Source organism: Hippichthys cyanospilos, chromosome 3 (assembly GCF_059441005.1).
Source record: "Hippichthys cyanospilos isolate Australia breed blue-spotted pipefish chromosome 3, RoL_Hcya_1.0, whole genome shotgun sequence".
Classification (NCBI taxonomy): Eukaryota; Metazoa; Chordata; class Actinopteri; order Syngnathiformes; family Syngnathidae; genus Hippichthys; species Hippichthys cyanospilos.
Window position 1 is genome coordinate 23242859 of NC_142371.1, and position 25791 is coordinate 23268649.

The 25791-nt window shown below is 38.8% G+C and overlaps 3 protein-coding genes across 5 annotated transcripts in view; 2 read left to right on the top strand and 1 right to left on the bottom strand.

Moving 5' to 3' along the window:
- Window positions 1-25547, top strand: part of wdr73 (WD repeat domain 73) — a 29902-nt gene extending 4355 nt beyond the window's left edge. The window contains exons 7-9 of one of the 3 annotated variants that reach the window (XM_088410239.1): window positions 768-1112; window positions 2260-2503; window positions 25315-25547. In XM_088410239.1, the coding sequence (XP_088266365.1) occupies window positions 768-1112; window positions 2260-2503; window positions 25315-25351 (626 nt within the window). In that variant the 3' untranslated portion in view covers window positions 25352-25547. Of the gene's footprint in view, window positions 1-767; window positions 1113-2259; window positions 2504-14235; window positions 16655-22353; window positions 22491-25314 lie in introns of those variants that run through there. The other 2 variants (XM_088410240.1, XM_088410238.1) reach the window with 2 other exon arrangements.
- On the bottom strand, window positions 2812-13913 carry plekhf2 (pleckstrin homology and FYVE domain containing 2). The gene is made up of 3 exons (XM_088410243.1): window positions 13762-13913; window positions 12275-12429; window positions 2812-6257 (listed from the first exon to the last, which is right to left on the bottom strand). The coding sequence occupies exon 3, from the start codon at window positions 6244-6246 to the stop codon at window positions 5518-5520; it is 729 nt and encodes a 242-aa protein (XP_088266369.1). The 5' UTR covers window positions 6247-6257; window positions 12275-12429; window positions 13762-13913; the 3' UTR covers window positions 2812-5517.
- On the top strand, window positions 22382-24957 carry LOC148426388 (beta-2 adrenergic receptor). The gene has a single exon (XM_088410241.1). The coding sequence runs from the start codon at window positions 22382-22384 to the stop codon at window positions 23417-23419; it is 1038 nt and encodes a 345-aa protein (XP_088266367.1). The 3' UTR covers window positions 23420-24957.
- Window positions 25548-25791: the final 244 nt, after the last annotated feature.

Genomic DNA, 25791 nt, shown 5'->3' on the forward strand with positions numbered 1-25791 from the left:
CAGATCTGTTTGGAAAACAGCAGTAAAAAGTTCATATTTTATCCATAAACATCTTAAGCGCCATTGACATGAAAAGACAAACCCTACCAAGGACCGCCATTGTTTTTTTTGTTTTTTTTCAGATTTGGACGGTTTGAAACAACCGTGACTTTCAAAATCGTGATATATTGCCATTACGGTTATCGGCCCATACCTAGCTGGCAGTTTCTTTTTTTTTTTTTTTAATGTATATAGGATTGTAAAGCTGAGGTTGTAATATCAGATATTTATTCAGAAAGATGTCACGTGGACTTTTTCTCTTTTTTTTTAACATTTTTCAAATTGGGCACAGCAACATCATGCCTTCAACATGCCTTTATGATTTGAAATAAAAATGGCACTAACATATTTTCAAGATACTGTAACAGCAACAAGCTCGGATTGTTAGAATACTGCACCAACACAATTTTAACATGCCTGATTGGGGTTACTAGTGGTGAGTGCCCCCCCTGGTGGCGAGTATAATAACAGTTCAAACTCAATACTTCGATAGCGTCTTCTGTCTCCCTTTGTATACCAGGAGATTGCTCCCCAGTGGCAAAAAAAAAAAAAAAGCGGATTATATTAAAAAAATTACACTAATACTTTTTGCAATGAAGAAAAAAGACCTATGATTTTGGTTAAAAAGCAATCTTAATGAATGTGACTTCATTTTCCTCTTTCAAGTAGACTTTAGAATTGAAAGTGCGTTTTCGCTAATTCTTTGCTATTTGCTTTTGTCCGAACAGCATCGGCCTGTGAGAAACGTCTGAGCAGTTTCCATTTTATAAGCGATGCTGTCTTCCTGGCTGCCTGTACCAATGGCGACGTTCTCACCGTGGACACACGCTTGTCTTCCCCTTCTCAAGTGGCGCCCACGCCCTCATCGGCCGATTCCGACCTGTGGCGGGCGGACGCGTCCGGGTCTAGACTGATCCGCCTGTCGTCATCTGGCCGGGCGGCGGCGTCGGACCCCAGGAGCCCGGCAAGCATTGTGGGTCGGGCTCAGCTGCAGGTGGGCACGCCGCATCGCGACGAGGATGATGTCTGCGTGTCGTGGGCGCCCGCCCTGGACGACACTGTCGCTGTCTCAGGTCAGATTAAAAAAAAAAAGGTCACCCATTTGTTCATGAAGATTGTTTGTGTATTTCCATATTTAACTTTTCACTAAGTCATATTTAAATATAATTTCCTACAACACAAAACACTTTGTTGTTTTTACTTTAAGCGCCATTGATGTAATAGGACATCAATCTAAACCCTAGGGGAGAGTCATTGAGGTTAAATAATTGATGTAAACTTTTTTTTATGGCATTGAACAGCTCTGATTTGATCATTCAGCTGAGAAAAAATGACTGGTAAGTCAAATTGCTCGAAAATAATTTTTTTTGTTTTTTGTTTTTACTATTAAAATGGCTGGCATGAATTAAAATAAACATCTTAAATGAGATATATTTTGTAATTGAAATTATTGCACTTTTTTAAAATTTTCAAACTCGAATCAAAAGACATTGTCTTAATTTAAATTTTAAAACTTAAAACAAAAAAAACAACAATACAGTACGCAGTAATTGTGTTTATTTGAATCCAACAAATGCATTGAGTAAATTACAAAAGAAAAATTATCTAATTATCTAATTACCTGCTACTTACGAACATTTTTCTATGTATCACTTCAATATTACAATTTGTATTTAACACAATATCATTTTTTGTGTATTTTTACTTTTATGTATTAGTAGTTAATTACATCTTGAGTCCGACTATACAGTACTTTTTTTTTTTTTAATTTGTAATTTACATTCATCACGTTGCTCTGCAGAAGGAAGATTCTACTTTCAAAAGATTTACGTGAAAATTGTGGCTATTCAGTTAAAAACATTTTTCTATTTTGTATTCACCTCACTAATACTGTGTAAATGTTGATGTACTATTATAACTTTAAAAAGTAGTTGTAGTCCATTTTTAAAATTTGTGACTAGACAGTGCCTTTTTTTCAATGTGTGTTTTACATACATCATATGGCTTCAAGAATGAAGTTTCTACATCATTTTCTACCTCACTGTCTTCACCCATTGAATCCCAAAGACGCATTTATACGTTTACAGACCAGACGATTAGTTTCAGGTACTGTACGTATTTATAGTATTTTTTTGTTGTTGGAAATATTAGTGTAAAAAAACAAGTCTGAAAACATGCATTGAACGTGCTAACATTTACTCATTTGCATGCTAATTTCAGGTTTCAGCGGAGTGGTCCAAATCTACGACACATCCTCATGGGGTCCGGAACCGCATGACGTCATCCCGCTTTTTGAGCACCGCGGCCACGCCGTATGTTCCCCACAGTTGTCTGGTCAAGCTGAGGGTGGCGCTGTCGCCGTCACTCATCACATTTGGCATCCTAAAGAGTACAGGACACTTGTGTCTGCCGCCTCTGACGCATCACTGCACGTGTGGGACTGGATCAGCCAATCAGACGCCAGGTAACACACACATGCTGGTTTAAGGATAACGTGTGGAAAAATCAGTAAGAATTCACATTGCCTACTCTGCACTGAGTAAATAATGGACACTAGATAACTGGAAAAATCAACATCCTTCACTATGACGTGAGAAAATTGTTTATGGAACCACGCTTATTTTAGTATAGAAAAAAACGTTTACTGATGTGATTGTGTAAAATTCGCCAAAGCATAGAGTAGTGCAATCAAGATTGAAGTAAAGTCAAACAAGCAATAATTTTTACTTTTTTTTTCTTTCTATAAAACAAGAGCGTAGCACAGTCACTCACTTAGTATCATCATTCTTTAATCTCAATTTACATTCTCATTGAAGCCCTTTTTTTCTAGACATCTTTAACCAACATTAAAAAGACACACAAGAAACAGAATTCCAAGCAAAATCAGTCTCGTTTCGGAGCCGGAAGATGACATTTCATTGGTGCAGCATTCAGGAAGCACGCCAGCAGTTAGTGTATTAATTCTCCAAAACATATCAGTATTGAAAATGATCATCATAAAAGCACACATTTTTACAAGTGGATTGGAATCGGTGTCATGGCCCTTTAAGACATCTAATTGACGGACAACAAAACAAAAGTCAACACAGGTGTAAGAAGCATGGGAAATGATCTCGATTTCACCTTGTAGCTGAATTTGTTTGAAACAACTGTTGAAAACAAACGTTTAAAAAAATAATCCCTTTAATTTATAGCTGCTTTCAAACTTCACTCAATTTGTTTGAGTGTTACATTAGAACCCCATTAGAGGGAAAATAATGCCACAAAAACAGTCATTTTACAATTTTTTTTCAAGAACATTGATAATTACTTTTCTTTAGAGCATCGGTTATGTAGTCATATTTTGAGAAAAATGGTAGTCTCAGAAAAATGGTTCTCAGAGTAAAAATATATATTATCCTTAATAGTGTTTTTATTTTAAGAAATTAAGTCTTTCCAATGAGGAAAGTTGTCATTTTTAGAAAAAAATATTTGTATCCTACAGGAATCAAACTGAGATTTTATGAATGGGTTGAACGAGTCATTTTAGTACAATAAAGTCTTTTTTTGTGGAAAAAATGTCATATAAAAGTATAGTCTGCTTATTTTACAAGAAAAAATGCCTTTTTTTTAAACAAACAATTCAAACAACAATCTTACAAGAATCTGGATTTTAGTCATATAAAAATGTAATCTCATAACAATTTTTTAAAATCCAATTGTAATTTGTCTCAAACAATCAAATAAGAGGGGATTTTTCTTTTATTTTTGTGGTTTTTTTTGTCAAAATAAGTTGCATTACCACTTATTTTAAAACCTGTATTTTCAGACATGTCATTTTATAACATTTAATAATGTCATCTAAAAGTTTAAGCATTAACTTCAAGAATTAAAAAAAAAACAAAAAAACATGTAGATTAGTTGAAACACAACTTTCCTCTGAAAAAGAGGACTATTCTGTAAAATTAAATTTTCATTTTTCAGTTGGGCTCTAATACTCCCTAACAACACAAACCAAATAATTAGAAACTCACACAGCCACATGTAAATGATGTACATTGGTTGATTAGTCATTCATTAAGTAGCCACAAATATAGAAGCTTTTGCGCTCGTTGCCTTGACGAAATTATCTAAAATAAATGCGTCGCTGTGGCAACAGTTGCCAAGATGATGTTTGGCAAGCACCAATTTTTTTTTTTTTCTTTGGGGAGGCGTTTAGTGTGTTGTATGAGGCACGAAGGTGACAAAGTGGAGGCACGCGTGTTGGCCACTTAAGTTGTCTGAAGCAGCCACATGATGACATCATCATTTTGTAGAAAAATACTGAAACGCAAAAACAATTTTACTACAAGAAAAACGTTGCATTGTTTTGAGTTCTAGGTTTTTTTTTCCTCTCTAAAAATGACTTTCTAGGAAAAACAATTCTTATCTAAATTTTTCTTGAAAAAAAAAACTCAATTTTTCTAAAGCAGGACAGGGGGATCGGACTTTCATAAATGTTTACTTCTGAAAAGATGAAATCTTAAAAGGCTTTTCTGCAAAAATATTTATAAAAAATCTTTTTTTCTGGAAAACTGACTTAATATATATATTTCCCTTTCAAATATATGATTTTCTTGTTAGATATTTTAAGGAGAGAATGCTTGGATGTTTTTAAATGTATAAAAATGTAAAAATACTGTACCAAAAGGGAGAATTACTAATTTTCCCACAGTACAAATATCTTTGCCGGAATGCAAAAAAAATATGTGCGAAATATTTATTTCCTTTTCTCCAAAAATATTTGAATTATTTATTTCTTTACAAAGGACATATGCCTAACAAGATTGGCATAGAACACTTTGATCAAAACAAAAGTTTTTTGGGGGAAAAAATTTGATCTGTTTCTCTTGGAAGAAACTAAAAGTACATTTGAACTAAACGGGAAAACAATGGAAAATGCCCTTTTCTTGTAAAAGAATAATGACAACTTCTCAAGTGTATATAACTTCCTTGTAAATAATATTTGAACTTTTTTTCTAATAAAAAAAAAGTTGGGTTGGGTGCTTATTTATGATTTTTGAAAATTCAAACTTTCTTGAATGTAAACATTTAGGAAACTTAGCAGAGATCTTTTTTTAACAATTAAACTTTGATTTTCCTCAAATATACAGTGGTTGAAAACTTTTCTTTTTCAAAATAAAGATATCTGGAAGAAAAGAGAAGAATTCCCTTGTCGGGGAACAAAGTCAAAAAAGGGATAGAAGTGCTGTTGAAAATTACTAAAAAAAATTTTACCAGGAAAAACACATTGATTTGAAAATGACCCTTTTTATCTGATGGTTCTCAAACAAACAAACAACCCCCCCCCAAAAAATGCCGACCAGTTCTTGAAATGTTGGGCTTTTATCCTTGTAGTATTTTCCTTTTACCTTTCCCTCCCGGCTGCGGATATCAGTGTGGCGCAGCGCCAACAGTCTCAGTTCAAACGGCATAGGGGGGCGGGGGGGGGCGCCCCCTTTAGTCGCTGCTGTCGTCGTCGTCGTCGTCGTCATCCGAGATGTCGCGGAAGTCCCCGGGGCGCCCGCCGACAGAGTCGGAGCGTCCGCCGGCCATCAGCTGGCCGTAGCAGAACTGGCAGACGCGCACGGGCTTGGACGACTGACTGGGCAGCAGGTACTTCTTCTCGGAGCAGGGCCCGCACACCACGAAGCCGCACTTTCGGCAGTGGTGGCGGCGGCTGACGGGCGTGAACTTGACCTTTTGGCAGCGCATGCAGACGGCCGCCTCCGAGTCAGGCACCCAAACGGCGGCGTGCTCGCCGGCCGGCGCTTTGCCGCTCTTCTGGAGCAGCTCCTGGACGCACTTGCCGATGTGGTTCATCCACTCGGACTTTTCGGTGGCGGTGGCGGCGTAGACGGCGAAGGACTTGGTGGGCGTCTTGATGAGCCAGCCGTTGCGCAGGTCGCCCTCGTCGGGCACCGTGTCGATGGTGACGCTCTCCAGGGGGATGATGTGCTGCTTGTTGTACTTCTTCTTCTGCAACACGATGTTGCCGTAGACCAGGATGTCGTTGAAGAGGAAGAACTGGCGCGCCTTGGGCTTCTTGCGGCAAAGCTTGGTGAGGACGCCCTCGCCGATCAGCACGCGGCCAGGGATGGCCAGGGGCTGGCCCGCCGCTCCGAAGCAGCCCTCCACCACCGAGATGCGCTTGGAGTTGGCCTCGCTGTTGGCCAGGCGGTCCACCATCTTGGCCTGGCCTGCGCCCGCAAAACACAACAGATCTTATGTCGCGGCTCAAAACGGCCCAGCTATAAAACTCGATGGGTCCGGGCGCCGTCAAAAGGAGAAGCTACGCTGAACAGAGTTGAAGGGCAAATAGTGTGTTGCCCCCGTCTTGTAACACCAAGAAACTATGTGGAAGTGATTTGAGGGGCCCCAATTATACATGCTCTTTTTGTGGCATTTTGGTCCCGGGGAAAAATGGTAAAATAAGCTGAGATTTTGTATGGATAAAAGGAGTATTTTGACACTGTTTTGTAACACCTGGCAACTTTGTTGTTTGGACAAATTGTGTTTGCTTTGCTGTTACTTGCAGCACCTTGATGCCAATGGATGCTCTTGAAGTGAGTTGAAACGCTTCATTAGGACAAAAGCCGTGCTCTTCTGCCATCTTGTGAGCGAAGGAGCGCTTTGCTGAAATCTTGCAGCATTTTGGTCAAGTCAAAATTATGTGTCTGAGTGCCGATTAATAACAATGGTGAAGTGATCCGAGACACTTCATTTGGACAAAAGCACCAAGTAACTAAAATAAAGTGGGTTAAGGAGCCTCATTTAGATCAAACTTGGGCTTTGCTCTTTCTTGCAGCACTTTGGTTCCAGGGAATGCTCTTGAAGTGAGTTGAGGAGCTTTACTTATGCTTTTGTTGATAAGGAGCATCATTTAAACAAAATTGGGACTTTGCTGCCATCTTTTGACATTTTGGTTATAAATGATTTAACTTAGTGCCGGTTAATATTGATGGGTGCTGAGGTGCTTGATTTGGAGAAAAAGAAAAAAAAATACCATTTTGTGGCACCAAGCAACTGTGTTCAAGTGGGTTGAGGGGCTTCATTCAAACAAAAGTGGGGCATTCTCTTCGGGTTTGTTGTATCATTTAATCAAAAGCAGTGTTTTTACCCCATCTTGTGGCACCAATAGATGAAGTGAGTTACGGAGCATAATTTAAGCAAAAGTAGGCCTTTGCTGCTATTTGTGGCATTTTAGTGGCAGGCAATAATGGTAAATCTGAAGAACTTCATTTAGACAAAAAAGTAGTGCTTTTGTTGTCGGTTTGTGGCCTCTATGAGTATTCAAAACGTTTTTTATATGGGTGTCCATCCAGCACTTTTAGATGTTTATGTCATTGCCATCCCATGCAAGCCTTGTTTCACAACAGCGCTATGCTAATGAGCGTGGCCAAGTGGAGCCACCCTTGTGACGCGCACATTAATAAGCTGGAGCAGTCGCCTCCTAGGATACACACATTTTTGGTCCTTGGCAATAGTGATCAACTATAGCACCATGATATGTGTGTTTTCAAGAGGTGGTTGTTAGCGAAACGTCTTTGCGAATTTCCATTCGTCCAACTACAGCCATTTACAGTATGTTCGAATTAGCCAAGCTAATTAGACAAAATTACGTGGTTTGCTAAAATTGGCTACATCCTTAGTTCAACATCATTCAATTCTACCCCTGAAATATATTTTTGTCTTATTTCACAAAGGTGACGTTATGTTAGCCATGCTAGAGATCTGAGCTAGTAAACCACGGTAATCAGCTATGCTAGCTGTTTTGAAAAGCGAAACGCGTAAACGTGTCCATCCTACGCCACTGATCATTGAAACAAGGCTGTCGGTTGACACGAGGAGCGCCACGTGCATGCTAACGAGGCGCTAGCGTGGACATCTGAGGTGTCAACAGAGCCACAGACGCCACTGCTGTGGGATAAGAATAATTAGCAGCTCTGAAGAGAGCATGCGAGCGGCCTTTTAAAAGGCTTGTCGAGGAGTCTTTCCGCAACTTCCGCGAAAGACGTGTGGTCGGCAGATAACGCGGGAAGCAATTATTGATTTGCATCATGCCGCGACTGCTGGTGAAATTGTTTTAAGCGCAAATGGGAACAAAGGGACTGAAAGGATTATTTTTTTTTCATTTGAGTGACTCCAGTCGTAATTAATTTCTTTGAAGTTATTTTTTGCGGTTTTACGGATGACACGCAATTAATTATTTAGTCGGAGTCACTTTTGGCCTTCTAAGCAGCTTGCCGCCACGCCGTCGGAAGTTTGAATTTAGTTATTGGCTTGTTGCTGCATCCTTAACTGCCATAAATGGCAGCGGCACAGCTGGGCCAGCATTAAGTTCTGAAGCGTAATAACTGGAATCAAAAACAACCAAACCTCAAGATTGCCACTTTGCAATTCGTCACGATTATGAGCAGGCTGAGAACATTGAGACAAGTTTGAATTGAACTTTTCTCTCACTTTCACCTTTTGACTTAATATACTTCTCAATATTTAAAAATTTGGTATCAGCTTAGTTTAGTAAAGTCCTTCTGAAATGCTTTGCAGTGGTGCTTATTGTAAAAGGACAGGAATTCTAAACTTTTTCAAACCGCTGTCAATTTTTTTTCTAAATTAACTGTTGTGATAAAAAAAAAAAAATCTGCAATGTTTTATACTTTTTTCTTCAGGTGAAAATATTTAAGATAATTGTGTTAATACTCCAGATCAATTTACATGTATTATTTAGTCATCATTTGAAACATTTTCTGAAAAGTTATTTTTTTAAATTAAATTTTAAAAGGATACAATTTTAGGTATACTCAAACAATTTTCATAGATAAATATCTAATTTATAGTCATCACTGCGAGGGTAAGGGGGGGTACAAAATGTTTTTTCATTCCTTGAGGGGACTTTGCAAAAAATTGAGAAGCATTTGGTAGCAATCTGATGAACAAGTTAACTGGCCAAAATATCTGACCGACAACTTATTATTGTAGAACGGGTCATTCAACTTTGCAGCCCCAGATTAATTGTAAAAGCTCTAAAATTGTAATTGCTTTCCAAAATGGGACAGTTCCTGGTTCTTTAAAGATATGGCCTTTTCAGAGTTTTTGTGGGTTCACACATAAGTGAAACTGGCTTTGGGAGATATTTAGGTTTAAAAATACAGAATACCCAAGCCAATTCCCTAAAATTCAAACAATGGTCAATTCGTCTTTTCAGGCGTGGCTTCATGAGAATTTTTGTTTTTTTTTTTGGTCTTCTCATCATGGACACACCGGCCAAATTTCTTGAATTTCACTTCAGAGGGGTACATTTTCACAAACTTGCAGGAATTTGAGGTTTAAGGGAGATACTTTAGGGAATTTATTTTCCAGGCTCATTGAAAGTCAACCTTTTGAACTACATTAACAAGAGGTGAATGGCAGTTAGAAGTCATTGAAGTTTTTGTTTTGGCTCACTCCAATACAGCAAACTCAAATATCCGAACTTCTTAAGATGCTTAAAGGGAGTATTTCAAGTATTACATAATCTCGGTGTGTTCTATTGATCAATGTTGAGACAGAAGGCGTGTTTGAGCTGAACCGTTTTGTCTTTGCTCTCTCAGGCGTTTTGAGTTTTTTTTAATTTGCATCATGTTGAAACAGATCAACAATCAAGCTGTCTGATTGGCTGACACGGGTCCAAACACGTCTTTGGATCATCTTGGTTTGAATGCGGGATCTTGTTGAAATCCATTCTTGTTTGTATGTGTCGCAATATGACAACTCTCAGGTCACTTCTTTAGGTACACTACACAATGATGCATGGGAAAAAAATGCCTTCCACTTACTGCTACAACAATAGGCATTTTCTTGGCGCTGACTTTCACTCACAGTCATTGTTGCGTTCTACAAATAAACGTCTTGGTCAATTAGTAACTTTGTCACAGGGTGTAAATTATCACCTCCACCAGGAAGTGAAAATTATCACCCAAGGCAATTGCCTCTTTTTAAGTAATGCTTTTTTCTCACAAACACAAAACAAAAACAAATTTGACATTAACGGTTCACCTATCTTTAGAACGTTCTGGAAAATCTCACCGACTTGCAGTGTAGCGTCAAAGAGACAAGCGGTCTGTTGGAGCTACTGCCATAAAAATAAAAGCGCTTGTCCATTTAGATTATAACGCATTTTAGGTACAATAGCATAAGTGCTTCCTGTGCACTGAGTAAATGTGTTACCATGGCAACACTAAATTCTAGTTACTGTCCTGTGTACTTCGGGTGACGAGCGCCTTGTAATCTGCAGCCAATTATACACACAGACATATTGGATTATCATTACACAAGGAGCAGTGCTAGAAGGGAAAAAAATGGCGGGGGGCGGGGGTGGATGATCAGGTAGATCATTAAAGAGCGCCTCGCCCTCTTCACCTAAAGTACAAACACTTTCACCACACAATTTTACTGTTTTGCAGGAGACTCATAAGTAGACTTTAAATGATAATCTAAGTTGAAACTGGACTTTTCCTCCTCTATATGAAATCAGTAAAATGCCTAAAGTCTGGTTGAATGCATTCTCTTCCTCATTTGTTTCAATCCCAAAGATTAATCTTCACGTTTTGAAGCGTCCAGACATTCAGCCACAGGAAATTGTTTTAATTTTTTCTCAAGTGCTGGGTGGAGAAGGGCCTGAAAATGGCTGGCACTGAAGGAGATGATTTTATATTTACGCACATATGCACGGAGTTGAGTTAGGACAGCAGTTCCTAGTTCATGTTGTATGCTTGTTGTCATATTTCGTTCATCACAAAATGTGATGATAAAAACAGTTAAAAGAAAAAGCAAAACGTCTGCTTGAGTTGGAGACACACTGTTCCTAAGGATAACTAATAGAAGGGATTGGAGAGAATATTTTGAGCATAAAGCTCTTTGTAAGGCGCATATTTGTGGATGCTAAGTAGCTTAGCAGACCCTGCCTCCCTGCCAGGCTTCCTTGGGGAGTTTTTTTTTTTCCTCTCCAAATTTCAATGCAAGTCGCTGAGCTGCAACTTCCCTTTTGAAAGAGGAAGACAAGTCTAGATGACACTTTCGTTACACTTCAAAAAGCATATCTACATTATAAAAAAATAAAACTGAATATTCTGAGAAGGAAGAATTTGGACAATAATCCCGTATGAAGATTGTCTGCTCGGCAGAAAACCCATAGCCTCACATTCACACCAATTTGGAGTTGTTTAATAAAGCTAGGTCAATGACAGGTCACAGACAAACAATGGAATGGTCACCAGCCAATGTCAGTTGGGCTAAACAATGAATTCAATACAAATCCACAATATGTAATAGAATGCAATTTTCCAAAAGCTATAATTTAGAAAACAAATATTAGTTTAGTCAGCCGGCTATGTTTCTTATTAAGAGCTACTTATGTCTATTTCCTTTATTTATAGATATTGTGTCTAGATACGTCCATTACAAATATTTACATATTGTATCATGAATTATATCAAGATGAAATGATATAGACACAGAATTGTTTACACCACATTTGTCGGCTGGAAACGCTCGAAAGATTGCAAGTCCAACTTTTTAGTAAGTTAGATGTTGTCTTTCACTGTCGTTCATATTAATTCACGATTCATTTGCCTTTGTTTTCAGAATTTTAAACTTTTTGATTAGAACATTAAAGTATATTAAATCTGATTCATTTACTGCTTGTTAAAAACAGTTACACAACTACGAAATTGTTCAATAGTGATTGACAATAACATTCTCACCTTTGAATATTAGAGAATCCTTCGTGTAGCAAACATATTTTTTAACTTTCGAACCCCAGAATTGCAAGGCAATACTCGTTTCCCCTAAAGTACTTTTAAACCAGACAAAATCACTTAGGTCATTTGTTCCACGGAAATAAACGGAAAAACTTTAAAATGACGTCCAGCACAGACTAACAGTTGCTAACGTTAGCCTAGCTTCGCTGGCTAGGCATTGACATTAGCATTAACAGAAAGTTAGCGCTTCGCCTCCATTGCGGTTTGGGTCGACTTTAGGGTACTTTTGAGGTTTCAAACCGAAACTACAAGCTAGCGATCTGTTTATTCCCGGAAGAGTTATCGATCGTGCAAAGTTTACGAGGCGGATAAACTCACTCGAGTTTTGGCAAGAAAAGTCATGGCTAATCGGCTAAGCTAGTAAACATTACTATGACACCTGCAACGCTTTAACTTTTCACAGATAAAGTACGAACCAGACACTCTTCTCTTCTCTCGCGCTCTGTCGCTGTAGTTGTACGGTGATTATTGTGCGGCCGATTCGGAGAGTAGAGCGGTCGGTCCCATCAGAAAAGTGTCCGTTGAAGAAGAGCCGAGCAACAGCAAACGCAACACCACCGGCCGCCGCCTGCTTGGAATATTAGAAAAAAAAACAAAAACATGGCAGCCGAGCAACGCGATGCATTCAAGGGACACGCGGGGGGCGGAAATCCGTAAACCGATCAGATCATACGCGTTCAAGATATATTTGAAAGTCGGAAATTTGAGGTTTACGAAGCGGAGTGATTTTGTGCGGGCCAAAATATGAATTGAATGGATTTTGGGAGCTCAATCTTTAATAAAATTGCAAATGTGCAACTTCATATTCTTGTAAGAGAATTCGCATTTGTCATCACAAATAAAAGTTCTTTATTAATTTACAAATGTTTATTTTAAAGGGCGGGATCATGTGGAAGATGAGTTATTTGTGTTTTGTTGCGTGAGTAAAAACTTTATTGTAACTTGTCGAAAACATATATTGACGTTATCTTACAAGTGCTATATCGTTCTCATCTGTGGCAATACTGAGTTTAACTTTTCAAACTTTGTCATTTGGAGTCTGTACAATAACCCGAGCACCTTTATTTGCATCAGTCTCTCTTCACTATTCTGTAGTGTATTTTTTATTTTAAATTTACGACTATTTTTTCCCCTAACTTACTTACCCTAACTTACTTAAAACCGTTGTTTTGAAATATGACAAAAAAAACATGTGTTTTAAATGGAAAGCCATGATTTATTTAACTACAAAAGTCAGGATTTCACTCAAATTACAGTAAAGAAGGAGGGGTTGGTTTATACTCTGAGAAATACAGTAAGTCAATCTGCGAGTCATCCCCTCCGCCATTCCTCAAGCGTGCATTGTCTTGTTGACGGCAATCTTACTCCATAAACCAACATGAATGTCCAATTTATTCATAAATTATTTTGTGAAATTGGACTGACAGGCTCATGACTGTAGCTTGCAAGCTAAAGAACTGTGACTCCAAATCCATATCATTGTTTGAAAATCATTAATATAAATTATAAATTGGTTCGTCCCGATACTTTTTAAGAGGTCAACTGCCACTTAACCACAACAATAAATAACTAAACAATAATGGTAATATTAAGAAAGTCTTTGTAATTAATTCATCTTCATTTCGTAATAGGATTCCACTTAAGCATTCCTGTGTGCATCAAGACCAATTCAAAGGGAAATCAACTGCAGTACTTGTTTCTGCCAGCAGAGGTCACTAGCTGTCACAGAAGCTTCCCAAAATGACGCAATTTTCCAAAACGTTGGACACAAATGGCCCACAAAAGCTTCAGTTGAATGTCACTAAAAATGCACACGAATTTGAACATTTCTGTTTGGCGTTAAGTTTGCCTTCAACTCGGCCATTTTTTTTCTGCTATACGCATGACACGTAGATCGACTTACTGCGCCTTGTAGCTCGGCGTGACATCTCAATTTGCACAGTCAACTCAAATCCGAAGAATCAGATTCATGAATTCGAAGGAGAGATTCATGCAGGGACGTGAAGTCGTGAAAACGATCGTTGTATTCAAAATAGTTTTTGCACTTGTAAATGTCCAACTCATAAACTCAACACAATTTAGACTTCTACCGATACGAATTTTTAAACAACGAATTTTTTGACAGCGTTCTTATTCTATAGCCGGCTTGGACGGACATCTGCTCACTTACGCCTCTAGTGGCAACAAGAGGAATGAAAACGCAGGCTTTGGCCACGCTAGTCCTTTGTGGCTTATATAATATACTTTATATGGCAAAGTTTGAAACATATAGTATATACCTGTCTACGCGTACATGTGCAGCTGATGCAGCATCTCGCATAATCCAACTCTCCTCCTCCCCCCTCCGCTTGTCTGCTTTCTTGCTTGGACACGCAAGTCCAAACAAAGATGACATCACCGCACTCTCAAACGTGACTCAGAGGCCAGCCAGTGGACCGTGAGCTCGTGCGCGTGCAAACACACACCCATCTGTCCAACTCCCCCAGCTTGGCCGCTCCCCTCCCTCCCCCTCCCCCAAGCCCCCTAGGGACTCACCCAGCTGGGGTGATGATGATGAGGGAGGCCCGCAGACAACAAGCAAAGCATGTCACCGTCACAGTGAATTAACGCCACGCCACTTTGGTGGCGTGCGGGGATCGAACGCCGCGCTCGTGCCACGCAAGCCGCTGTGTCATCACCCCCCCCTCCTCCTCATCCTTCATCGTCGGGCCGGCTGCAATGTACACCATCAGCACGGAACAGTCAGGCAATGTCATCGTCGTCCCATTTCAACCTTTTTTTTGTGTAAAAAAATGTATTTTTGGATGTTTGGTTTAAACACATTATCGAAATGTTGTTTGTGCGTTATATTTTGAAATCAAATTGACTTTCATAAATACAAAAAGGTGTTTCCTCATTTATCGCGGGATTACTCATCTTTCAAGTCGGACAGAATATTGTGTGCTATGCCTATGTAAACATGGGTTTTGCCATATGAAAGATCGACTTTCATTCCTTACTTAGAATTACAAGTTTTTCATATCTGTGTTGTATGTATGGCAAAACTGCCATCCATTGGTCACAGATCAGTACAGTGTTCAATTGGCTTCATATTAAATCAGCACTACTCAAGGGTGTCAGGTACTCTCCATGAAAAACATATTTGACAAGAATTTTTTTACTTACTATTTTTATTCCGATTTTAAAAGATGAGAATTCTTGTTGACGGCTGAAAGAGTTAAATTCTTCACCCTTGTGCAGGTTTTTGACCATTTTTTGGGTCATCTTCCACATCATTCGTGCAGTATTTTAGCCAAGGGATGGCACACTGCTGGTGGGATTACTATGTTGAATTTGTGGTTGAAATTTCAGCTCCTTAGTGTCTTCTTTCAATGCTTTCTCGTTGATGTGAAATGCCCTTGATGTAAAGATTTAGGGATTGTACAAAATCCCACACAAGAATGAAAAAAATTTATTAATTTATAACGCAATGAATAATTTAATAAGACCATGTTTGAATGTTAAAAGAAGAAAAAAAAACATCTCAACACTGGCGTCATATTTGTTGATGTCTAAATGAACCCTTCTGCTGTAGTTTGTCCACTTGTTTGAGCTTTACTTCAAAGGCATTTCACATCATAGAAAAGCTATTGAAAAAATATACTAGGGAGCTGAAATTTCACCCAGATGGGGACATGTCAAATTTCAACATGGCGCAACCACTTAAATTATCACACTCCCAGGAGGCATCACATGGCTAAAATATTGCTTTTTTTTTTTTTCATCTGTTGAAGACTGAAATAAAGCAAACACAAAACGCATTAAAGACACATAGGAAGTGTATTGACACTTACAAAGTACACATGAAATGACTACGATTTGAGTGTCATTTTTGCTCTTTAAAAGCATGACGGTTTCTCCACTGTTACGGCGGTTCTCCGGCAACTGGTGGCAGTGAACGCCCCTCCAAACGCACGCACACACACACACACACACACACACGGAGGGGTGTAATCCCGTGTTTCCCTGTGTGCGCCGTCCGGGTAATCTTTAATCCGGGAGTCACGGTGGCGGCCCGACCAGTGATCTGACGAGTGAGTGGATGCAGATTAAAGTGTTGTGTCAGCAGCTGAGGCTAAAGATTCAACGTTCACTCTCAAGATCCTCACACGTTTGCATATATGACATCATCTGTGACAGCTTCGCAAATTTTTCATAGCAAGTAGCACCTGCGCATGGAAGGGGGGCTTCTATTGTGCAGCGAACAAGTACATTCAAACATATTTCCCAGTATGTTGCAACATAATCAGATACGTTTGAACGTATTTAAAAACACAACATTTGAATGTACTTGTAAATGTGTTTGAACATACTTGCAAATTGATCTCAACGTATTTTGAGGGTAAAAGCGCAAAACATAACTTTTTTTTTCCCCATAATGCCACGTTCCATGGTCTGTGCTTCCAAAACTGCACTTAGATGTAGAGAATTGTAAATATGTACTTAAATCTTTTTAAAAGTCAATAAAAGTAGGGAGCAAAAAGTTACGGGCATTGTCCCACAAGACACAAATATCCGGCCATCATCACGTCATGATTGTTACCGTGCAGTGGACGTCAATCGATTTGTTGTTTTATGCTCTCGTTTTCCATATTTCGATCTGATATTTTACACAATTTCTTCCTCTTAATAATATGCTACAACATACTTCTAAGCATCCATATTGTATGTTCCATTTCTAAGTGTCGTTCTTAAACATCATAACGTCTATGCTCATTTATGTTAGCCTGTCTATGGCATTCACATTATACGTCAGCATTAAGCTACACACTTTTATTAAGATTAAATTTTACGGTTTGTGTGAAATTTTTGGTCTTTAAACACTATATATATATATATATATATATATATATATATATATATATATATATATATATATATATATATATATATATATATATATATATATATATATATATATAAAATGTACTAAACAGTTCTTTTTATTTCATTAGATTTTTTTACTTTTACCTTTTTAATACAAAAAGTCTAAATGTATTTTTCCATTAATATTCATAATATTGTTTATCACATTTTTTCATAGTTATTCATCGCTACATTATTTTAATGAATGCCGAATGGTAGTGTGAATACATTGCAACAGAATAAACATCATAATGCATCTTAATGGCCTCGCCGGACTTGACAGTGTGATTCAACATAATGGAAAGTGTGTACTTCGGACCTCCTATAGACAGGGGTGGGATGGGGAGGGGGGTGGGATGGGGAGGGAGGGGGGGGGGCTCCTCTGTCATCATCCTCATGGTCAGCCAATAGAGGGAGCAGGAGGAGACCCTTATAAAGCTGAGCAAACCATCGTGCATCATCATCATCCTCGTCCTCTTACAAAGATGCAGCGATGGACGTTAGCTGATGAGTAGGCTTTCTGTCTTTTTTGGGTGGGGGGGTCGAGGGGGGCCACATGCATGTGTGGATGCATGCAGGCGTGGGGGAAAGAAGGAGAAGCGCCCGGTGGCTTTTTCAAATGACACTCTAAGTAAGTCGAGCATCATTTATGAGGTCTTCTCAGGTCTATTTTTTTTTTTTTTTTTGGGGGGGGGGTATTCACACCCTGCTGCACTTTTAAGGATAACTGATGGTTTGTATTATTGCATGTTAAGACCTCCTTTGTGTTATGGTCCTTATATATTTGTGAGTTTATTTGCTGACAAGTGAAAATACGTAAATCCTGTCAATATTAGAAAAAATATAAATAAGAAAACAATATAATCATTATCAATGCAATCTTTACAAACATTCTCAAATGAAAATATATTTACAAAATGCAACAAAAATTATTTAACGACAAATGTATTAAAACGACAAATGTATATATAATGATTTCATTCAAAATATTAAAAGGACAATGTGTAAGATTCCGATTGTTTTTCATCACGGACAGCAGGAGGTGCCGCATTTACCATTTTCCGTAGCTATAACAGACATGGCAGCCTACGAAGGAGTGCCACCCCCCATGTAATATCATTTCATGATAACTAGACCGACGATTATATTTAAAACGTACTGTTGGTCATTAAGAACACATTTATTTGCCATTTTTTTGAATTTATAATCATTTAATTTATTCCTTTTTAATGAAAGTCTTACACACTGTCCCTTCAATGAAAATATGACAATCTACCTTTTATAGTTTACCATTCGGTCTAAATCTTACACATTGTCCCTTTAAGACAGCTGTGCAATAAATCTAAACATTTAAATTCATCATTAAAACCACTTTGACCTTCAAAAGGCTTTAATGTAACAATAGGTTAAATATTGCTTTTGTAGTTGGACATATAAATACATATTTGCATTTAAATAGCTGCTTATGCTTTAGGACTTTTTTTTTCTCCTTCAGGTTAAACTTGGGTTTATGAACAGTCCTATTAAGTCCTATATAATTGATCGGTTTGAATAAAATATTTAAGCCTCTGCTTGAACATAAATAAAATATTGAAAAAATCCTCTTAGAACACCTAAACTTTGATTTGGAGCTAATCAGGGGCATTTTGTGCCGACTCCCATGGTGTGTTTCAATCCAAGCACAGCCTCTTCCCCAGTTTTAAAAGGGTGTGCAAACTTATGCAACCACATGAATTTGTTTGTTTTTGCAGCAATGGTGCAAATGTTTTAAATTGACTCAACTCTGTATCATTCATATTCCCCCTTAAAAATTGGTTATTTGACCAGGGGGTGTGTAGACTTTTTATATCAACTGTAAATATAACTAAGTGTGGATCCATGCATGTAAACATAGTGTTGTCATGCATCTATTTGCACTGGCACTCCGGGGAAGATGATTAGCTGAATACGAGCGAGCCTTCTGCATGAGCAGCTACATGGACGCAGGGACTGTGTGTGTTTGTGTGTGTTTATATGTGTGTGTGTGTGTGTGCGCACGCTTGGCCGCTGGAGGAAATGAATGTGAAACTGAGAGATAAGCAATGACAGTGTGGGAGAGAAGGAGATGTGGGGGAGCATTTACTGTATACAAGAAATAGGTTACTAAGGTCACGCTTCTATACAGTGAAAGATAAATCATGTTTTTTAATGCCATGACAGGTACATGTCTTTTCAAAATAAGAGCAAATGAAGTAGAATATCAATGTGTTTTGGTGACGCCTGGGCAAAATCTAGGCATTTATTTGGTTCAATGGATACTTCACATCTTTAGACGTTTTTAAATTTGATACATGAATACATTAATACATTAATTGAATTATTTTTCATGTACAATTAATACAATTCCAAAACACATTTTAATGCTTACTGTTTATACTAAAAATGATTCACAATGTGCTGAAGAATCATGTAAAAAACTCAGCTAATGAATGTCACATGACTAACAGGAGATTGAGTGGTTACTTGAGCCTTGCACGCAAGTGTTGTCATTTCCAGTCGTCACAGATTGCAAAAATATGTTTTTAGAAGTATTAATTGTCCGTGAAAAGTCATTGCATTATCAAATTTATATTAGACAAAATATTACATTTTCACAGCTGAAAAAGGCAAAAAAATAAAATAAAAATACACTGATCTCTTTAGATCTTTTTTTTTCCATCCCAAACTAACTTGCCTTGGTTAGGGTTTACTTGATTAAAATAAACAAATAAATAAATAATTTTCACAGTGAGTACAAACTCATCAAAAACATGGTTGAAACCACTGGTATAAATTATGAAAAAAATAAAAATAAAAATGAGAAAAGAAGTATAAAGTAGTTGTGGAGACTGCCGACACCAGGCACTGATACTTAAGGCATAGAAAATACGAATTCCTCCTCAGCATGATGTGTCACTATACTGTGGTACTTTGACACATCTGTAAATTATCATGGGCATCAAAAAGAGAGAATTTGTTTTTTTCCCCATTTTTGGCCCGTGGTGTCAGATGTGACGGCCGCGGTGCCGGACGCAGCTTCGTGTCGCAAACGCTTCTCTCCTTTTCGTCTGCGTGGATTAAAAGACGGCCGGGCCAGCTGGCGTGTGTTTACTACTACAGCTGTCCACTTAGATTATGATGTCATCGTCCAGCCATCCAGCCCGCTCGCTCCGGTCTCACGTGAGCCCACGCGGCCGGCTTATTTACTCACATCAAGTCACATGACATCACAACATGATTACAAATAGACCAACAAAATTCTCATGCTGGTTCTATGAAATTCTTTTCATGATTTCTCAACAATCTACTTCCTTTTGTGGTATTTAGTTTGGCTATTCTGCTTTTGCCCAATCACATTTCAGCATCTTTGTTGCCGTGTCAAATAAATCCGCCCAAGGTTTAATTACACCACTGTTTTCAAGCATTGGATACAATTTTCTGCAGAAAAGTATGTGTTTAAAAAAATCTTCTTCAAAAAGTGTCTCCCCAGAAATTCTGAAAACATAGAATTTAAAAAAATATATAAAATAGAACATAATATTTAAAATACACAAATATAAATATTTAATAAAAGAGAAATTATATATTTTTTAATGTAAATTAAAAATTGTTATTTAAATTAAAAAAAAATAATTAAATATTTATACATGCATTTTTTTCAGAAAAACAATTTTCCGCTGCAAAAATACTTTTTCATATGAAAATATAAATTACTGATCACAAAATTGCAAATGAATAACATGACTCTTTGTAAAATATCACTGTAACTGTAAATTATGAATTTTATATATATATATATATAAATCCTCTAACATCTCTTTTATTTCTGGTGAAAAAGTCCATCCCTTATAAAAATGCTCATCTATATAAAACTTAAAAAAATAAAGGCATGTAATGTTTTGCAAAGGAATCCCCATAACTCAATTGAGCAACAAGTTGTTGTTTCATGTTCCAATTAATTTGCTCTTAATTAAAAAAAACAAACAAACAATCTACTGTGCCTTTCATGACATTACAAAGCATGAAATGCCAATGACTGCCAATGACTGCAAAAACCCTATTAAAATCTCACATGCCCCCATTTGAGAACCGCTATCCTTGACAGATTGGCATCAAAAAAACTTGCAGGATTTCTTTTTTTTTTTTCCGAATACGAGCAGAGTCGGTGTCAAAGCTTGACCATCATTTAAAGCTTCTTGTGAACCCAAACCAACCTCATTTTGAGTGTTGGCAATGAAAACCGGATGGTGAAGGTCCAGTCATTGTAAGTTGTGTATTATTCTACCACAAACACTTTTTTCTGAGTATGGCGGCCATGGACCCATTGACGCAAAGACCACTGTCATTGCAGTAAAGTGTTTCTTTTTCTTCCATCGCTCATACTTGCTTTCCTTTCTGTTCATTACCAAACAATGACCTTGTAAGCGTTTTAGAGAAAGCATGAGAGCCATGTTTGCTGCGGAGCGATGAAGAAATAAATAAATAGCTGTTTAAAAAGCAGTTCTCCCCCGCTTTAGTCGGCATTGAAACCTTGGGTTCGCAATAAAATACTGTTATTTTTCTCGATAATTTTCAAGGCTGAGTACTATGAAGAGACAGCATAGAGTTGTTTGTTTTCAATGTGCGTTTGGGTCTAAGGTACGGTAGTTATGTTGCTAAGTGTTATTGCGTGGACATCTATTAAAGGGACGCTTTACTTCAATGTCCTTTCTGTTACCTCAGCACGTGTTTTACGGTTTTTAGCCCACAGCGCGTGGCAAAACACATTTTGAAAGGTAGTTGTTGTGGATGTCAAATCCTTTAGTGCTCACATTAATTGTTGACAAAATATACATTTTTAAATGCTGACAATTGATGAAAATGTCTTCACATTTTTCAGTTTATCGATCAAATTTGATTTGTATAGCCCTAAATCACCAAAGTCTCAACGGGCTTCACGGATAAAAAGAGGTCATGTGGAGACTTCATACAGACATACAGAGACATCTTTTCGGTGTTAGGTACACAACAGCATCCCCCTGTCAAAGACAGAAACTCAAAAACCCCAATTTGGGGAAAATTTGAAACCTTCAGAAGGGACCACAGCCGGGAGGAGCCCAAGTACGGGTAAACAATATAGATTACAGAAAACATATTGTGCTATATAGCGCAATGATGACTTGACAGCAGGCAAAGCCATTTATATTTTTAGTATACATTACTATTATTTTTCAATGTATATTATATTTTGGATGATTAAAATAACATGGTCGGCACCCACCCAAGAAAACTATTAAGCAAAACGAAGTACCCTAAGGTTCCTCGTGATCTAATCCGAACTTGAACTACTCTGAACTGAAGCTTAAAATATACATGAATCCAAAAAGACAATTTGTTTTCCCCGTTATTTTCCTGATCTTGTCTAAACCCTCCAAAATTCTACAACTCTGACTTGACTTGGACTTTTGCGACTCAAACCCGACTTGGACTCGAAACAGACTTGCTTACAGATGGATAACTCTGTACCTATCCCACAGTACGTTCTTCACGACCATAACAAGTGACCCAATCCTCAATCGTGTTTCCCACGCAGGTGCGAGTATCAAGCCTAGGTCGATGCAATGATTGATCCCGGGCCGCCGAGCATGCCGGACAGCGCGGCGGACGCCCCGTGCACTGTGTGTTGCTGCACGCTGACCAACAAAATCCTCATGGTGGTCTTCATGGCTTTGCTGATCCTGGCCATCCTCTTCGGCAACCTGCTGACCTTGGCGGTGGTTTTGGGCACCAAGCACTTCCGCACGCCGCAGGGCTACCTCAAAGCCTCGTTGGCCGTAGCCGACCTAGCCGTAGGCGCCTTCGTGGTGCCGCTGTCCGTCTACGCCGAACTCTACCTCATGACCGGCGATTCCACGCCCGAGTGGGTGGCGGACAACTCGCGCTCCGTCAGCTACCACCCTTGCACCGTCATTGGACCGATCTTTGCGGGCTGCACGCTGGTGTCCATCACCACCATCTTCTTGATGACGATCGAGCGCAGCATCGCCGTGCTGAGGCCTCTGCACAAGGACTCCGTGATCACGCGCAAACGGACCACCATCTTGATCGCGCTCTCCTGGCTGGGGAGCTTCTTCCTCGCCGTGTCGCCCCTGGTTTTCAGTCGCGAGATCGTCCTGGAGTACAACACCTGCAGCCGCATGTGCAATTACGCCCTGGGAACCATCGGCGAGTTCCCTTCGCAGGCCTGGAACATCCTGCTGCTTTTCCCGGCTTTCGATTTCACCCTGCTGGGAGGCACGGTGGCCATCAACATCATCTCGCTGTCCAGCATCAGGCAGCACTCCAAGCGCAGAAAGCACCTGGCGGAGGCCGAGTGCCAAAAAGCTAGCAAGCCCACCTTTTCCGACATCAAAGCGGCCAAGACCATCGGGACGCTGACGGTGGCCTTCACCGCCTCCTTCACGCCCATTGCCGTCTTCGTGGTTGGCAATGTTCTGGGCAACGAGTGGTGCAACTTCTCCTTCTTCGCCTTCTGGATTTTAGCCGCTAACAGCTGCTGCAATGTGATCATCTACAGCGTGCGTGACCACAAATTCAGGCTGTGTGTGCAGAAGTTCCTGCTGAGAGACACCACCACCAAGAGCTGTAGACAGACTTAAGTTTTTTTGGCAAATGCATATCTGTCATGTGGACTGCTAAACGTGACATTTTGGACTTCACAGTATGCCTAAACGGGGTTCCGATTAGGATTTGAGCTTTTCGGAAGGCTGGCTTTTCAGAGGGTGAGGACGGCGGGTTGTCGCTGATGTTTGGGTAAATTATTGATGGATGTGCTCACCTAATCCCCTTACCTGGCTTGTTCCTGGTCCTTTACTTCCCTTCAACAAGAGACCAAGTCTAACATTTAACTCACACTTATCCCTCATACGTTTTAACATGTACCTTAACATGTAACATGTACCATCCCGCTTCCTTCCTAACCTCAACCTTACCCGTACCCTACCCATCAAGTCCGTTATGTGGGATATCGATACAAAAATATGTTTACCATTCTTCTGTGCTCATACCCTCCTTGGGTACTAAACTTTTACCTAACCTACCACTGATCCCAAATTGGGGTGCTCCCTAGTTTAGCACTTCTCAAATGAGGGTATTTGAGATTTTAAAGGCACAATGTGTAAGATTTTGACCGTTTTTTATGAAAAAGGTATAAATTAAATGATTGTACATTTCAAAAACTTGCAAATAAATGTGTTCCTACCGACCAACGGTGTGTTTTAAATATAATCGTCGGCCTAGTTATCATGATATGACATTACATGGGGGGTGGCACCCCTCCAGAGGCTTCCATGTCTGTTATAGCTGCAGACAATGGTCAACACAGTACCTCCCACTGTCCGCAGTGAAAAACAGTCTAAATAAATCTTACACATTGTCCCTTCTACCCTTGCGCAGTATTTTGTCCGATCCTTACAAAGATCCCGATCTTTACAAAGCAATGAAATCATACAATGGGGAACTGAAATTTCGCCTTTGCAAAACATTATGTGTAGGGATCTCTGATCCGATGATGATTTTGCATATCGGTCCAATTCGCGAAAAAGAAAACTGTATCTCATCATATCTGGCTACAGTCAAATATGATGATATTAGCACTCATATACCAGATAAATGGGTCATATTCCGTCCTACCTACTGTTGCTGACGATTGTTCTTTGAACACTATCATTAAATCTCTTCAACATTTCATACTAAAAGATATATATTTTAAAAAAGATGTTATCATTTGTGCTGATATTGTTATGGATCGACATCTGTATCGGAAAGTACCTTAGTCTGTTTTATTGAATTTATATTGGAAGTGAAAAGGTTATATCAGGACACCCCTAGGTGTGTGCCTTTATTTTTTTAAGAGCTCAACAAAATGGAATTCTGGAATTTTAACTTGGAATATTACGATTTGGAAGGAGCCCATTTCGCATTCACCACCAGCTGGAAAACTCTAACCTCTAATTGTGGGAGATCATTTTAACCCTAATTATTTTTTAAGAGTATTAATACTGCCGCCACCCTTACCATGTTTGTATATTTCCGGGAAGATTTGATCTCTTGAACGTTGGATGCTTGTCATGTTTTCCGTGCTAAAAGTCTGTGGAATGGTTCTTCATTTGAGCTCAATAAAAAGTGTGATACTGAACTAACTTGTCACATCAATTCCTCGTGAAGATTTCACCTATGCAGAGAAAAAAACTATGGTATATTGTGTGAATTTTCATGATAATGCCTGGTGAACTAAATTTAAATTCGGGAATTCAGCAACTTGTAATTGCACTGTATGCAAATACAGTAAATAAAAATAGCGAACAGCTGGATATGCGCCTTCAAAAATTTCCAGATGGTCAAATAGATCTGAGAGCATTTCAAGTTCAAGCCAACATTATGTTCTTAAAGGAATAAAAACTGATGCCCATTTACAATTTAATAGCATTGCACCAGTGAATTTCATATAACCCAGACAGAATGAATCTAATCACATTTTCGCTCTAATTTTCAGCGAGATGGAACCTCAGGAAGGAAGGCTCCGATCATGAGGAAGAAATGTATCTTCGATCGAGAGATTTCTGCATATTTGGTGATGCTTTTAATTCCGGCTATGTGGCATCACAGCGTCATTATTAGCATGATGAGTAAAGGCTTCAAAGGTTCATGAATGATTCCCGGCCATTACATTATGCGTATTATTCACACCCGCAGGGAAAAATCCACTTACAGCCAGAAGTGCCATATTGTTGTGAATCCAGGAAATGAAAAACATGTTGATGTGCCAACCTCTTTAGTGTCCATTTGGAAAGTAGCATACAAAACATAAACAACTGAGAAACCTTAATAAAACCTTTTGGTCACAAACTTCATTTTCTTTTACATTATATATATTTTTACAACAACACATTGCATCAGAGCGTGATGAGCACATGGCTAAATGCAATGTTTGTTGTTTTAAAGGGCCATTAGGCTCAGTCGGTTGTCTCAC